We start from the raw sequence: 17795 nt of genomic DNA, 5'->3' as shown, positions 1-17795 counted from the left end.
AGGCAACAATGCTTGATAAGAAATGTACTCATTACCTTACCTTGCCCATGTAACCCCCTCTGTATGGTATTTTCACAATAAAAAAGAAAATAAAAATTGTTGGTGATTTCTCAACTCTAAATGTGCTAAAATGTCATTGAGTCATACCCTTAAAACAAATAAACGTTATATGTAAAGTAAATCTCAGTAAAGCTGTTCAGAGTTTAAAAGAACCAAAAATTTTTGCCACAACAGGAGAAGATGATCTTCTCATTTTAGTAATAATAGAATGTATGTACTACCTTTACTTTTGTTCTAAGAAATGAGTGACTTTTGATCCTTGTAAATACATTTTGAAACTAGGCAAGTGAGAAATTTCTGGAGTGCTGACTTTTGTTCCTTTATATCCTCCTTAACCTGCTCACATCTCCTTTTGTGAGTACCTTTTTTTTTTTTTTGGGTCCGGTCATGGGGGCTGAACTCTGGGCCTGGGTGCTGTCCCTCAGCTCTTCAGCTCAAGGCTAGCACTCTACCACTTGAGTCACAGTACCACTTTCCGGCTACTTTCTTTTTGCCTATGTGGTGCTGAGGAATCGAACCCAGGGCTTCAGGCATGCAAGGCAAGCGCTCTACCACTGAGCCACCTTCCCAGCCTTGTAGGTACCTTTATAGAGCAAATTCAGTTCTTTCAAACTATTTTTTTTGTATTTATATTTTTATAGGCTTGCAATTATATTGATTGTTTCTGTTATATGGATTGTTTTGAAGTTGTTATACAAGATTTTGTTTCTGGATAATGGTCAGACTGTATAGTTCCTACAGAGTATGCATAAAAGGCCACATTTCATCCAAAAACATGCTATTTATATCTGTATACCTTGTTCTTTTACTTTTTCATGAATGTATTCCTCTTCTCTCTCTGCTTCTGTCTCCCCTTCCCTTTTTTCCTCCTCTACCTTTCATTGCTAGAGATCTAATTCAGTGCCTATGCATGCTAAGTCAGGCATGTTCTCTATTATGGAACCTATACATATCAGTTGATTTAAGTAATTTTGCTCAGCTGATACTTTGAACTTGCCTCTTTATTTAAAGTCACATGCTTGAACCTTGTAAGTATGATTTTTTTTATATGACATTATATTATAAGACTAGTAGAGTGGTTCAAGTGGTACTGCCTCACAAGGGTGAGGTCCTGAGTAAGGTCAAACCTCAGTACTGTTATGGCTTAGCTTTGGACTGTTCAGGGGACACCCACACACACCCACACACAGAGTAGTAAGGGATCTGGAGTTAGAAGACTGGAAGGTGAGCTCTGATTCTTCCACTATGCACTTTGCCTAATTAGGCAACCCATTGAACTTTCCTGTGCTTTAGAGTCCTCATCTATAATAATATAGCATTACCTGAGGGTTATTTTAAAATAATATGCAATGACCCACTTTGTAAAATATGGGAATAATGCATGGAATTTACATTGCATAGAAATGTAAATTATTAACTTTGATTTGAGAAACATAGGTCCCATGGTTTCCCTTATTTGTAATAACAGGTATACGTCTAGGATAACCTTACCAGACAAATAGAAAAAGTCAAAAGCTATGCACATATGACCATATAAGATGGTGCTAAGCAAAATGAACCCCAAGATAGAGACACAAGAGGATTTATCTTTGTTGCTGTTATTTTTAATGTACTTATAATGTACTATATGATTTCTTTTGTTTCTTTCACATGCTCTTCCCCCATGGTAGATCCCCTGTTCTTACTGTATTTGATTCTGGTACCCTGCGTCTTGTATATACATTTTTCTAATTTGGTGAGGGGAAGGGAAATAATAAAATGCTGAAACAAGGATACAGGTTTGACCCATTGTAACAATGAGATGTACAAGATACTATGTTAAAAATGAACTCTACAACTTTGAGAGGGGAGGGGAAAGGTGGATATGGGGAGGTGGGGAGGGAAAGGATGGCTGGGGAAAAACAAAGGAGGGGGTTAACAATGCTCAAGAGGAAATGTACTCATTACCTTACTCATGTAACTGCAACCCCTCTGTACAGTATCTTTACAATAAAAATACAATAAAATTAAAAAAAACAGTTTTCTTTGAAAGAACCATCTATGTCTTCTATCCTGAAGAAATATTTAGTTGACAGCTTCTTAACTATTTTACAGTTTGTTTAATGATCTCAAGTAACTTTTTTTTCCCCTTTCTATAGAGCCTATCATGTCCCGAGTGGGAAAATATTAGCTGTAAAGGTAAGCACTTAATACAGTTTATGAAATTTCTGATGCTCACTGTTTTCTTCTGTATCAAAGAGTTGATGGCATAGTTTAAAGTTCAGATGGTAGGTCAAGTAAGCTGTAGCCCTGTGGTGATACAGAGGAGCCTGTACATATTTTCAGTGTATTACTAGTGTCCACTTGTAAGCCACACACATTGTAGCTCTTCTAATTGAAAAGACAAAACTTTTTGTGGTCTATGTGGAGTGGCAGAGACTTGATCATGAAGCACAAAAATCTTAGTAGTCATGTTTTCCTTATCTCTCCTTTATCTATCACAGCCTGTAAATCTTCATATCCTATTAGAATATTTTCCCAAAGTACCTCCATTTTTCATTTGCTATTTTTATCCCCATGGCCATGGCCTTGAATCTAGTTCCTAGTACCTCCCACCTGGACTTATAAAATAATTTTCTTACTGTACTTTCTGTCTTTTTCTTCTGTGAAATATTTACTCTGCCACAGAATAGAGAAGTCAGATCATACATCTGACACTGAAATTGTCTTCTGTCAACTTTGTCCTCAGCTGTATACATTAAAAAAGCCAAAGAAGTTAGGCCTCATGCTTATAATCCTAACTACTCAGGAGACTGAGATCTGAGAATTGAGGTTCCAAGCCAGCCCAGGGAAAGAAAAGTCTGAGGCTCTTACCTTCAATTAACCACAAAAAGCTGGAAGTGGAGCTTTGGCCTAAGTGGTAGTCTTGAGAAACAAAGCTTAGCAACAGTGCCCAGGATAATAGTGCCCCCCCCACTAAAAAAAAGCCCAAAATGTCTACTTATGAAATAATAGGCACCATGTTTAGCAACATAGTCTGCAGGTGTTGTAAGGAGTTGTATAAAATTCTCCTCACTTGTAGCCATGTTGTTTATAACATGTGACAAAATTCAGGATCCCTGCCCTGTCATATCACTTTGAATTTAATCCTTGCTGCTGGCTGTTGGTGCTTGATATCCGCCATCATTTTAAATTTCAAGTTTCCCTAATAGATTGTTCTGAATCCCACCTCTGACTCAGTCTTTGACAACCTTTCAGTGCTAACTCCACAGAACTAGTGCTTTCAACACTACATTCTTAGCTAACAAACTGGTCAGGCCCTCTCTGATTAGCTTCTACCTGTCATTGCAGACTGAATTACCAGTCTGTGACTTCCTGATATCCCTTATCTCCAGTTTTTGGGTCTTTTATTTATTTATTTTGAGTGATAGCCTCTATCTCTGTCTGTCTGTCTGTCTGTCTGTCTGTCTGTCTATCTACCTACCTACCTACCTATCTATCTACCTACCTACCTACCTACCTACCTACCTATCTCTATTATCTCTCTCTCTCTCTCTCTATTGGAGTGACTAGGTTTTGCCAGGTATTATGCTAGCTGTTGTATAACTGTCTTTAATCCTTAAAACTACAAAGAATTCTGTTTTAGATTCAAAGAAACTAATACTCAGAAGGCTGAAATATTCAAGGCCAGAGAGTTAGAAAGAAGTAAGGCTAATTTTTAAAACAAAGTCTATCGAACTCTGTGTGAAGCCTTTACATATTACCACCTTTGCTTTTAAGATTGATCTCAAAGTTGCCTTTGTAACATGTCCACATCAGAAATTGGTCTTTTTCCTAATATGTAGTTTATAGTCTCGGCATCTTTTATCTTCAGGAAACTTAAAAATCAGAGCAGTTAGGTTGTGATTGATTGTAAAGGTAAGGATGAGACCTGGTTGCAGTCTAGAGTTCTTTTCCATATCACACCTCATATAGAACATACTATATGTCTTCTTGAGGTCTGATTTTAATAACTTAGGTAACTTGTGATGAGGAGGAACAACAGAACTCTCCCTTGGGATGCTTTCTTTGATACTGCAGCCAAGCTAGGTTCACAGAAGTATAAGCTTGCAAAAGACTCCTTGGAGGTCATTTGCTATAGCCCCCACACTTCACAGAAGAGCAAACAGAATTCCCAAGGATGGCATTGTGGGGACCACACTGTCTGACCCAGTGAGCCTCTGTTGTACCATTTTGGCACTGGATTATCTTTTTTGTACCGCCCAAGCTCCCTTTTTGGTAATAGAATGCACTCACCTGCTTGAGCACCATTTTTCTACCAGTTCATTTATTTGTTCCTTTAATATGTCAGAAGTCTTAGCATACAAAGTGCTGGTGGCTCATACTTGTTATCCTAGCTACTCAGGAGGCCAAGGTCAGGGGATCACAGTTCAAAGCCACTCTAGACAGGAAAGTCTGTGAGACTCTTACCTCCAATTAACTGTCAGAAAACTGAAAATAGAGCTGTGGTTCAAAGTGGTAGAGCACTAATCTTGAGCAAAAAAGCTCAGAGACAGTGCCCAGGCCCTGAGTTCAAGCCCCCCCAACTGACCAAAAACAAAAACAAAAAAAAGTCTTAGCATGATGCTGATGCATCAAATTCAGATTATTATCCTGAGACACAGAAGCACTGCCATAAATCACCCCCAAACCTGTCATTATTTGGCCTTATAATTTTTCTTCTTATATTCTGAATTATATTTAATATAGGCTAACATTAAAATTTTGGGCACAGTTACTTAGTTGGAATGGCAAGAGGCCAACCGCTGGTTCTGGATGGGAATAAAGTTTTTTAATTTGTTTGATGATGTTAGAGTTTGAACTCAGCATCTGGTGCTTGTTGCTAGGTAGGAATTCTACACTTTGGTCACATCCCTGGTCCATTTTTGCTTTGAGTTATTTTTCAGATAAGGCCTCACTTTCCCAACCCCTACCCCTCCAGGACTGCTCTTGGACCAGGATCCTCCTGTGTACACCCCAGCCTCTTGTGTAGCTGAGATTACTGTAAGGATGCTCCACATACCTGGCTTGTTTGTTGGTTTTGCTAATGTTTTCCCTAGGCTAACATTGAACCTGAACATTTTGATCTCTGTGTCCTGAATAGCTGAGATTATAGTAGTGATCCTTAATGATGACATTTTACAAAGTAGCTGTCAGAGACCTTTAGTAAATGAAAATTATTGGAGTTTACAAATATGTAGTTTAGGGCTGGGAATGTGGCTTATTGATAGAGTGCTTGCCTAGTGTGCATGAAGCCCTGGGTTCGATTCTTCAGCACCACATAAACAGAAAAATCCAGAAGTGGTTCTGTGGCTCAAACTGTAGAATCTTAGCCTTGAGCAAAAGAAGCTTAGGGACAGTGCCCAAGCCCTGAGTTCAAGTCCCAGGACTGGCAAAAAATAAAAAATTTAAAAATAAATAAAGCAAATGTACAGTTTGTTAGACTCAATTGTTAAACTTATCTTTAGAGCAAGGGCTGTATTGTATTCATTTTGCATCCTTAGATTTTATAAAATCATGTACAAAGTACTCAAACTGACCCAAAGAAATGAATGATAGATGATTAGCTATAACTACTGTATTGAAGGTTTTTATTTATCCCCAAGTTTGGTAACCAATGAAAAACCCATGTAGGTTACATAGTAGTTATAATGACTGAAAACATATCATGTTTTCAAAATAGGAAGAGTGTTAATTAATTCTGGGAAGTTTGTTATTTAGTTTCCAAATACTTAGAGATTTTCCAGGTATCTTTCTGTCGTTCTATTGTGGTCAAATAACATTTTTTAATCATTGGGGTATTTTAAATTTGTTTTATTGCTCAAAATATCTAGTTTTGTAAACGTTCCCTATGCACATGAAAAGAATATATAACTATGAATATAGAGGATGTTACATAATCTTCAATTAGATAAAGTTATTCAAATTTGTATCTTTACTAATTTATTTCCCTACTTATATCAATTATTGGAAGAGGGGTATTGAAATCCTAACAATAATTATAGCTTTGTTTATTTTTTCTTATCCTTTTTTTTTTTTTGGTCATGGGCTTGATCTCTGGGCATGGGCACTGTCCCTCAGCTCTTCAGCTCAAGGCGAGTGCTCTACCACTTGAGCCACAGTGCCACTTCCAGTTTTCTGGTAGTTAATCGGAGATAAGAGTCTCATGAACTTTCCTGCCTAGGCTGGCTTGGAACTGTGATTCTCAGATCTCAGCCTCCTGAGTAGTTAGGATTACAGGTGTGAGCCACCGGCACCTGGCTTATTTTTTCTTATTCTTCTGTCATCTTTTATTTCATGTTTGTTGAAGATATGCTATTAGATGTACATATATTGTGTCTCTTTGACAAATTCATGTCTATCATTAAGAAGTAACCTTCTTTATCCATAGCAAGATACTTAGCTCTGAAATTTACAATGTCTGATATTAATACCACCACTCCGGCTATATTTTGACTGGTATTAACCTTTTACTTTCAACCTAGTTTTTCAACCTATTTTTGAAGTGAATTTCTTGTAGATAGCATATACTTATGGTCTTCATTTATAATCTAATCTGATGATCTCTGCTTTTGTGTATCTGTGTACTTTGGCCTGATCACAGATACTGGGCAATGTCCCTTAACTTGTTCAGCTTAAGGATGACACTGAACCTCCACTCTGGCTTTTTAGTTGTTAATTGGAGAGAAGAGTTGCAAAGACTTTCCAGCCCTGGCTGACTTCTAACTATGATCCCCAATTCTCAGCCTCTGGAGTGTCTACAATTGTAGGCGTGAGCTACTAGAGACTAGCTGATCGTTGCTTTTTTTTATTGTGCTGTTAGGATTATTTACATTCCATATGATTATTGATATGGTTGGTTTTAAATTGATCACTTTGCTCCTTGCTCTTTTTTTTTTTTTCCTGCGAGACCTGGGGCTTGAACTCAGGGCATAGTCTCTTTCTCTAAGCCTCTCTGTGCTCAAGGCTAGTACTATACCACTTGAGCCAGCTTTTTCTGAGTAGTTTATTGGAGGTAAGAGTCTCAGGACTTTCCTACCTGGGCTGCTTTGAACCTCAGTCCTCAGATCCCAGCCTCCTGAGTAGTTAGGATTACAGGCATGAGTCACTGGTGCCTGGCTGTTCCTTGCTTTTTATTCTGGCTGGCTTCCTGTTGTCCTCTCCATGTTTTTGGTAGTTTTTCTAGAGTTTATAACATGCATTTTAAACTTACCAAAGTTCCTCTCTAAATAATAAATAATAATATACTTCTTTATCTGTAGCCTAAGAACCTCACAGTAGTATATTCTCATTTCCCTCTTTCTGGCCTTTTTGTTGTCATAGTTTTTACAGACTCTAAAGTGGTTATTTTTGTTTAGGGATTTATCTCTTAAGGACTCTTAAAAATAAGAAAAGATAGATACTGTATTTATGAATTTACCAGATCCACTGTTTTTCATTCCTGTGTTTGATTTCAATTTCCAACTGTTAGTAGTATTTCCTTCCTTCTAAGAAGACTCCATGTGTGTGTGTGTGTGTGTGTGTGTGTGTGTGTGTGTGTGTGTGTGTGAATCCTAGGGCTTAAACTCAGTCTGGACACCATCCCTGAACTTTGTGCTCAAGGCTAGCACTTTACCATTTGAGCCAGAGAGAGAGAGAGAGAGAGAGTGTGTGTGTGTGTGTGCGCGCGCGCGCTCATGTGTGCGTGTGCGTGTGTGTGAATCCTAGGGCTTAAACTCAGTCTGGACACCATCCCTGAACTTTGTGCTCAAGGCTAGCACTTTACCATTTGAGCCATAGTTCCACTTCCAGTTTTTTTCCTGCATTAGTATCTGAAAACGGTCTCAGGTCAGCAAGATGGGCAACTACAGGGTTCATCTCAAAGATTACTTTCCTTTTCTGGCTAATGCCCAGTATCTGGAGGCCTATTGGTTTATCTGCTTTGTGTTGGTTGTTTTGCTTGTTTTTGGTATCTCTCTCTTGTCACTACTCTGATCCAGATGCTTGTTTTTGCTTCTTGTCAGATGTATTGACCAATTTTTGAACTCTTCTCTCAGTAAATAGAAGCGGTGGTTTATTTATGATTTCTACTATCCTGAGTACTTGACATGTATTTCCCCCCTTTAACACAATGGCTTTTGTTACTGTTATTGATGCAGGACCTCTGACACAGAGAAGTTAAATAACCTGTGGCACGGAGAAGTTAAATAACTTCCCCAGGGTCCTACCTATTTAGCTCCCTAAAGCATACTTTCTATTCACGTCTCTCCTTCTCTCAAAAGTCTTCAAAGGCTCCACATTATTTTCCCAAATAAACTGAAAACTTCTAAGAGGCAGAATTCAGGATCCTTCACAGGATGTGAGAAGTCTATTTTTACTACATTGTCAGATATGTCCAAATCCTGTGCTGCTTTGAACTTGAGCTAGTTGGCCCATCTGAATTTGGGTCCATTCTCATTTCAGCAGTTTAATTCATATGTTCCTCTCTAATTAGCATGCCTAAACATAGAATGTTACATATTCTCTATTTGTCACCTTTCTGGAATTCTCTGTATGTGACTCTTAAAGGGTATTACTGTATACCATCTTGCATTTTACTGTCAATTTACATATTTTTCCTTTTATATTTAAATCTCTTATCTTGCCCTACTTAGAGATTCCTTTAGAGCTTTACATATAAACTAAGTACCACAGGTAATGCATGTTTGACATACCATTTATTGATTGACTGATTATTTAGTTCATTCATTTATCTTTTGAAGTAACATCTTGAAGCAGGTTTAGCAACATATGGAATATCCTAGTGTTCTTTGAATGGATCATTGCTCTCCCCATAGTATTTTTTTTTTTTTAGCTTTTCCTATGTTAAAGGGTGAAATGGGGAGGTTCAGAGTTAGAAGCACATTTGTTCTTTTCTTGACCCCCTCCTGACTTTAGTGTGACTTCAAGCATGTCACTTGAACCTCTTAATGACCCCAACTGTGAAACAGGGCTGCCTCACCGAGGGCTTGTGAAGAGCAGCAAATCACAGTCCTTTCTAACCAGAATCACTTGCAGACTGTGAGGGAGGTTTAATTTCCCAAGCACACTGGTCAGTTGGACTACACTTACAATGTCTTTGGGAATAATTAGATGATGGTCCTTGAAAAGCTTTTACTTTCTATTCCTATCCAGAATATTTTTAATTTTTGCATATTTTAAAATATTTCCTTTTTTCTGGACAAAAAGTTATCTAGTGTTTCCTTTTTCAGACTTCAGCGGTGGCAGAGATCATTCAGGTATTTTTACAGGAACCTGAATTTTGTGAAAATAAAGGCACTTTGACTTTTTATTTTATATCATGGACTTTAGAAAAGTTTTGGCTTCAGAGAGCATTTTGAAAATAATGCAAGTCACACGTTAAAGATAACCAATAGACAGTAGCCTGTGTAACTTCTGAAATGTGTTTCTAACTAGTTTTTTGTTTGTTTGCTGTAGGTAGGCAAGACAATTGCAAATAAGTAGAGCAGAAAACAAAATTACTGTTAGCCATCTTACACATAGAACCTTTTAGAACTATTAGTGTATTCTATAAAATGTTTCACATAGTAATGCTTGAAAGATTTAATAGATTTCCTGGTATTGTTTGTCTTCTAATTGGGAAAAGAATCCCTGTAATAGAAAATTTCTTACGCAGTATACATAGCATGTGCTGATTATCATTCTTTGACTGCTTTGGGTTTCTGCTGCTTCTAAACTAGCATTTAAATGGACCATTTGATTAATCATTTGTATACTGACTGTAATCCTCCCAAATTTCCTTCCTGAGTTGTACATACTGTAAAAGACAATTATGTCGCCACAGATTAAATAAGTGAATTAAAACAGAATAGCGGCTTAATTTGACCTGTGATTTTGTTCTCCTTCCCTTTAGTGGCGCGTATGCCACTCCAGCAAATAAATGAAGTCATCCATGACAGCTTGTGATGAATTGCCGTATTTATACTGTATATTTTAATAGCCTCACACTAATTTAAATTGAGCACAGAGTAAATTATAATTCAGTCACTTGACTGCTTGTATTTAACTTGACAACTCATGCTTATTTGTCCTGGAGGTGGAGTAGAGAGCAGGGGAAACACACTCAGGTATTTTAGTTTCTCATTTAACCCTTTCTCCAGGAACGGCTTCATATTCAGATTCTTGTTAGGGGAATGGTTTGGGGAAGGAGGCAGGAAGATCCATACTTACCTTGTATTTCAAAAGGAAAATTATCATTTGCTGTTCTTTTCTCCATTGCCTTCAAAGAATGAAAATTGGTGTTGTTTATTTTTAGCAGTTTAAAGCTCACTCCAGAGAATGCCCAGGAGAAGGGAAATTAACCTTTCACCCTCAGTGCTAAGTCTCTCAGAAAATGGAGAGCACTGGACTGGAGTTACCTTAAAATGGATTTTGCTTTCCTTCTTAAGCTTCCAGGAATTAGTTTATTTCATTTTCCACCATTACCAAATATCTATTCTAGACTGTAGCACATACCAAGAATGACCCAAACTGTCTACAGTACAATGGCTTAGCTCCACAAATAGGATTTTCTTCTCTCTATTGTAGGTCAGTGTGGCACTTGTGTTTGTTTTGGTGTTTATGCCTTTGATTTTAAATTTAGTGTAGCAATTGCTGTGTCTAGAAATAGTTTATTTAGAAGTTTGTTTAATATAGCAATGTATCTACAAAGTTTGCTTAGAAGTTTATTGCAAGGAGAATTTTAATTAAATTCCATGTCACTTAGTGGGTGCTATACTAAGTTCTTGTTCTGGTGGCTGAGGAATAAAGTATACATGAGATTCATTTCCTGCCCTTGAGGGTCAGCTCCCACCCTGGACACTTGAGGCTGCTATTTTTAGGTGAGTGTTGAAAGCAGAATGTGATAACGAGAAGTATTAAGAGCCAGAGCTAGAGATGAATTCTGATGAGTTTTCGGAGGTGTTGAGGAAGGAATTCAATCTGAGTCTTAATGGTCACACAATGACTGTGGAGTGGAGCAAAGAAGCACAGGGAATGGCAGGAGCAGAGACAGGAGGTGAAGAGATGCACAAGGCACATGTACAGAACAGGAAAATTACCTGGGTTCATGGAGGAGTGGGTTATGGTGGTAGTGGAAGGAGTTAGAATAATGAGTTGAACTAGGTTGTGGCTGAACTTTAAATGTCATGCTAGAGTTTTAGCATTTTATCGGTAGGTCATGGGAACTCAGTTAAGTGGTTTTGATCAAGGGAATGATATGGTCTCAATAGTTTTGGCCTCAATACAAGGTGTTAGCCAGCCATGTGAAGTCCTGTTATTTCTTTTCTTTTTTTTTTTTTTTTGGTCTGGTCATGGGGCCTGAACTCTGGGTCTGGGCGCTGTCCCTCAGCTCTTCAGCTCAACGCTAGCGCTCTACCACTTGAGCTACAGCGCCACTTCCGGCTTTTTTCTTTTTGCTTATGTGGTGCTGAGGAATCGAACCCAGGGCCTCAGGCATGCAAGGCAAGCGCTCTACCACTTAGCCACTTTCTCAGCCCAAGTCCTGTTATTTCTAGTTTGAGGGCCTAGACATATATTTTACTAGTCATATTAACACTGCATAAATGACATTTTGATCCTTAAATAAATGGTTCTTTACTGTGGGCTAGGAATCATCAGGTAAGCTAATACTAAGATACAGCCAAGTACATTATTTTGGGACAAGTCCCGTGTATTCAGAATTTTTGTTTTTGTTTTGGTACTGGTGATTGAACTCAATGCCTCAAGCTTATTAGGCAAGCACTGTAATACTGGACCATGACTCTAGTCCTTCATTTGTGTGTGCTTGTATGTTTGTGTGTTTGTGTGTTGGTGCATGCTTGTCCTGGGCTTGAAATAAGGGCCTAGGCGCTGTCCTTGAACTTTTTGCTAGCATGCTACCTTGAGCAACAGCTCCACTTCACGCTTTTCAGTGGTTAATCAGAGATAAGAATCTCATGGACTTTTCTGCCCAAGCTGGCTTCGAACCATGATCCTTAGATCTCAGCCTGCTGAGTAGCTTAGATTACAGGCATGAGCCATTGGTGCTCAGTCTTTCATTGGGAATTTTTTAAAGTGCGTTAGATCTGAATGTTAGGTCTGGATTGAGAACTATACTGCCCTAAGATCAGTATCCATTCAGCAGAATATTTTAGGGTAAAAGATTACATGTATTTGACATAGTGTTATTTTATGGCATAGAATTAAAATATTAGATGAATTAATTTTGTTACTAAGTTTTATACAGGAACAAAAATGTAAGTGAACATTGCTATCTAATGACTATCGACGGAGAGGCATATTTTAAGTATTTCTTGGTTGTTTTGTATCACACTTAAAGTCTAGTTAGAAATTAGCAGTATTTTTCAATCTCTTTTTACCACCTCCCTCAAATGATCATTTTCTTTCCAGAAACTATCAGTTTATATAATTCCTAGATTATGTTTTGGCTTCTATATGAATACATATAGTCTTTATACAAGTGTCATTGAGTGTTGGGAAGTATATTACTGCTGTCATGATAACCTTGAGTGCTAAGTTTTTAACTAAAAATGCTAGAGTCAGAAACTGCCACAACATTCAAAAACTGTATTCCATTACTGCCTTTTTAAAATAAGAAATTTTCCTTGAGTTGGTTTCACTGAAGCTCTCAGTAAATATAGAACAATGACAGGATCTTTTTAATGGGTAAACATTGGAGCTGAGGATAGAGCTTAGCGTGCCTAAGGACCTCAGTTCAATTTCCCCATCCCTTAAAAACAGGTTTAAAATAGCTAGAGTTTATCCTAGGTTAACTTTATAACATGCTTTTATGTTTTTGTGATACAAATCCAGCCCAATGACTGATATTTTAAAGAGAAACAAAACTATCAAGAAGTACTGGAAAAGCACAGCAGACAAGAGGAGGCTCTGCCCTGCCATGAAGTGTGGCTTTCTGTAAAGAAACCTTGCTGCCCTCATTTCTAAAAGAAGGGACTTAGAGCCCAAGGCCTGTGGCTCACACCTGTAATCCTAGCTACTTGGGAAGCTAAGATTTGAGAATCAAGGTTTGAATCCCACCCAGACAGAAAAAATTGAAAGACTCATCTCCAGTTAACCAGCAAAAAGCTGATGGTATAGATATGGCTCAAGTCAGTAATGTTTGTAAAGAAACATTACCATCTGGGATAAAAAAATATGATGTGCTTTTAAACTTTTTTTCACAAATAACTAAAAATCATATTGAAAATATTATTTGAACTTATCTTCTCTGCTTATCTGCTAATGTCTGAATCACAAGGCAGTTCTGTTTGGAATAGTTTGAGGACCATCTGTACCTTCTTTTCCTGAAAATAACCCAGTGTGGACTAAATAGAGTGCATAAAATAAAGAGTATTATAACTTGACTGACTTTTAAAGCCATTAATGCTGACCTTTGAGACCTGGCCTTTTCTGTGGTCACATCAATCAATTCTGTGCCACCTCCCCCAATATAAAGGCTCAGACACAGGTGGAAACAATTTATGTTACTGCAGATTATGGTAGTGGGGAGAGGGAGGGAATGAATAAAGGCACTACCTTGTTTTAATTCTTATATTTTATAATAATTATACCATATTTGACTTGCAAGTGGATAAATATATTAACGCTTTTCTATATTTAGGTTATACTATTAGACATTACACTGGAACTTCAGAAACAAATTATGTCTGAATTGGAAATTCTTTACAAGGTAATTTTTCCCTGGTCACTTTCACTTGTAAAACAGTGGGGCATGTTGGCTTTCAGGTTTCTAACTACCTTTTGTCTTATTTTTGTTGCAGTGTGACTCATCATATATCATAGGATTTTATGGGGCATTTTTTGTAGAAAACAGGATTTCAATATGTACAGAATTCATGGATGGTAAGCTTTCACTTTTCAGTATTTTAAAAATTACTTCTGGAATAGAGAGTGCTATAAAACCTGATTTTGATATAGATGTCGATTAAAAATGATTAAAATACACTAAGAGTTGTATCCTTTATTCTTGGAAATCATCTCACTGTTAGAGATTCCTGGTGTTAAACATTTATAGCTGAGCTATAATTTCAAGAATGTAACTTCATTTACTTTTATTGAAAATTTAAATAGAAGAGATTAAATACTAGTCTATTTGGTGACTTGATATTTGATTCTTGCATGCAATCTGTCTTTACTTGCAAAACAGATGTTCTCTTCTTCTAATGTTTCAATAGCCAAAACAGATTTTCTTTTAAAGAAATCTATTAACCCAATGTCCTGTGTGTTTTAGAAAGAAATCAGTTCTTAATTGCAAGATAAGAAATTGTTTTTCAACACAGCTGTTTTGCCAAGATGTGTTTAGTTTTCTTTGGAGTTCTTTCTTCCTCCTATATTTTTTATTCATTCTGTTTTATTAGATCATTCTTGATTTGAATATTGTGGCAGTAATACAGATTTCTAGGAGTGCTATCAGTGCAAATGATGGTATTCTGATTATTTTTCACTCTTTTGCACTCAGGCAGTCTTTATATTTTATATGATCAATCCATTAAAATGCCACTGTGAAATTTACCTTGTATAACTAATAAATGCTAATGTTAAAAAAGCCCTAGCCAGGTGCCAGTGGCTCACACCTATAATCCTAGCTACTCGTGAGGCTGAGACCTGAGGATCACAGTTCAAAGCCAGCTCATGCAGGAAAGGCTGTGAGACTCTTATCTCCAATAAACCAGCAGAAAACCGGAATTGGTGCTGTGGCTCAAAGTGGTAGAGTGCTAGCCTTGAGCTGAAGAGCTGAGGGACAGTGCCCAAACCCAGAGTTCAAGCTCCATGACCAACACACACACACAAAAAGCCCTAAAGAACAAAGAACAAATTGGGTGCCAGGGGTTCAGGCCTGTAATATTGACTACTCAGGAGGCTGAGATTTGAGAAACACAGTCTGAAGTCATCATAGGTAGCCAAATCTCAGAGAGTCTTTATCTCTGGTTAACCAGTAAAAAGCCCGAAATGGAGGTATGGCTCAAGTGGTAGATTGCCATCCTTGACCAAAAAAAACTAAGGGACAATGCCCATACCTGAATTGAAGCCCCAGAACTGGCACAGAAAATAAAAGAGAAAAGGAGGCAATATTTAAAAATATATCTACTTAGCTCCTAGTAGGAATTCTTAGTATGATACTAAAACAATTTATTCATGCACTGTAGTGAGCCAACATTTATAACTGGTCTTATAGTAAATATATAATACATTAGTTCTAGTAGAGGTCAAGCCTGAGAAGGAGAGTAATGGAGACTTTATTTTCAATTAAACACCAAAAAAGGTGGAAGTGGAGTTGTGGCTCAAGAGGTAGAGTACTTACGTGGACAGCACCCAGATCTTGATTTCAAACTCCATTACCCCAATTCAACCCCCACCCCCATACACATTAAAAAAAGTCTCTTGGATTTGTTTGCTGGGGTGGCTTCCAACCTCAATCCTTAGAGCCTGTGTCCAGGAGTAGAACAGCAGGACCACATGGTAGTTGTATTTTTAGGTTCTTGATAAACTTTCATTCTGATTTACTTCATACCTGGAACTAATGTACATTCCAGCAACAGTGTATACCCTGACACCTTGCTGACATTTCTTGATGATGGCTATTCTGTCTGAATAGGATGGAATCTTACTCAATATAGCTTTGATTTGCATTTTCTCTGTGGCTAAAGATGTTGAACACTTCTTCATGTATATAGTGGCCATTTGTATGTCTTTTGAAAATGTTTTATTTGCCCATTTATTCATTAGGTTATTTGCTTATTTAGTGTTTAATATTCTAGGTCTTTGTATATTCTGGCTATTGAGCCTTTATTTAATAAATAGTTGGCAAAGATTTGCTCCTATTCTGTAGTCTGCCTTATGACTCTTGATAATTGTTTCCTTGATATGGAGGTTTTTAATCTGAAGCATTTGTTAGTTTTGAGCTTGTTCTCTGAACTGTTGTGTTCTTATTTAGAAAATCCCTGCCTATGCCTATATCTTGAAGTGTTTTTGCTTAGTAGTCTGATTTAACATTGATACCTGTGATCCATTTGGAATTGGTTTTTATTGTATAGGCTGAGAGGGATTCAGTTTCTACACATGGAATTTTTCTAGCACCATTTGAAAGTGGTTATATTGTCTCAAACATAATTTTTGGCATTTTTATCAAAAGTCATAATGGCTGTACATGTATGCACTTATTTCTAGGCCTGTTATTCTATTCCATTTGCGCTCCTCTCCCTCTCCCTCGCCCCTCCCTCTTCCTTTCCCTTTCCCTCTCCCTTTCCTTTCTCCCTCTTCCTCTTCCTCTTCCTCTTCCTCTTCCTCTCCCTCTCCCTTTCCCTTTCCTCTTTTGGGGCTTGACCTCAGGGCCTGGGGCTCTTTTGCTCAAGGCTAGTACTCTACAACTTGGATCCAGAGCTCTACTTCCAGTTTTCTGGTGGTTAATTGGAGTTAAGAGTCTCACAAACTTTCCCTCTTGGGCTGGCTTTGAACCTTAATCCTCAGATCTCAGCCTCTTGAGTAGCTAGGATTATAGATGTGAACTGCTAGTGCCCGACTGTGTATATATTTTTTGTGTGCCAAACACCATGCTCTTTTTGATACTGTGGTTCTGTAATGTAATTTGAAGTTAGGAATTGTGATACTTTCCACCATTGCCTCTTCTCTCTCTCTTTTCATGGGCCTTACTCTTCTTGCTAGACATGTGCTCTAGCACTTGAGTTGTGCCAGAACCTCTTTTGCTTTAATTATTTTCAAATAGGATCTCTTGTGCCTGGGCCATTCTAGTCAATAATTCTCATAGTTATATTTCCAGAATATCTAGGATGACAGGCATGAAACCATCCCATCCGATTTTTTATTGGTTGAGGTAAGGTCTCCAAAATTATTCTCCTGAAGTGACCTCAAATTTCAATCCCCTTGATCTCTGCCTTTAGATTAGCTAGAATTATAGGATTGAGCTACAGTGCCCAGCAAGCATTTTGCTCTTTTTACTCAGGATTACTTTGGCTGTTCTGAGTCTTTTGTTATATAAATTTCAGGATTTTTTTTTGGTTCTATGAAGATTTCTTTTGGTATTATTTTCTAGTGTCTTTTTCTATTTCTTTTCTCAGTGTTGTAGTTTTTTATTGTAGAGGTCTTTGACCTCTTCATTTAAGTGTTCTCTAGTGTTTTTTGCTCTTGAAGCTATAATTGCAAATGGAATTATTTTCCTGATTTCTTTCTCAGCTTGTTCATTGTTAATATAAAGAAAAGGTACCGATTTTTTTGTTTGTTGATTTTCATATTCTAATACTTTGTTGAAAATTTTATCATTTCTAAGAGCTTTCTGGTTGAGACTTTGGCTCTTTTAAGTACAGGATCATATCATCTACAAATAGGAATATTGTGACATCCTTTCACATTAATATACCTTTGTTTCTTTTGCCTTCCTGTTCTAGCTAAAAATTCAAGCATTATATAATTGAATGGACAGAGAGAATGATCAGTGACCCATTCATCACTCAGATGATCCTTTTCTCATTGGTAGTTATAGAGGAAATACTTTGTTTTTCATTTTTTACATTGTTGATTATAGGTTTGCTGTATTTAACTTTCCTTATATAGACATATGGTCCTTCTCTTCCGAGTTTCTTCAGGAGTTGCATCATGAAAGAATACTGAGTTTTATCAAAGATTTTTTTTCTTTTTCTTTTCCTTTTTTTCTTTTTTTTTTT

General features: G+C 37.3%; 1 protein-coding gene across 1 annotated transcript in view; it reads left to right on the top strand.

Annotated features, from left to right (window-relative positions):
* The window catches only part of Map2k5 (mitogen-activated protein kinase kinase 5), a 264967-nt gene that overhangs the window by 87074 nt on the left and 160098 nt on the right, over positions 1–17795 (top strand). Inside the window, exons 9-11 of the mRNA XM_013009900.1 lie at positions 2199–2238; positions 13718–13786; positions 13878–13959. Coding sequence (XP_012865354.1) covers positions 2199–2238; positions 13718–13786; positions 13878–13959 — 191 coding nt within the window. The remainder of the gene's footprint in view (positions 1–2198; positions 2239–13717; positions 13787–13877; positions 13960–17795) is intronic.

Source organism: Dipodomys ordii, unplaced genomic scaffold, assembly GCF_000151885.1.
Source record: "Dipodomys ordii isolate 6190 unplaced genomic scaffold, Dord_2.0 Scaffold11, whole genome shotgun sequence".
In the NCBI taxonomy this organism is placed as follows: Eukaryota; Metazoa; Chordata; class Mammalia; order Rodentia; family Heteromyidae; genus Dipodomys; species Dipodomys ordii.
The sequence above is the reverse complement of the archived record's forward strand: the minus strand, read 5'-3'. Positions and strand labels throughout refer to the sequence as shown.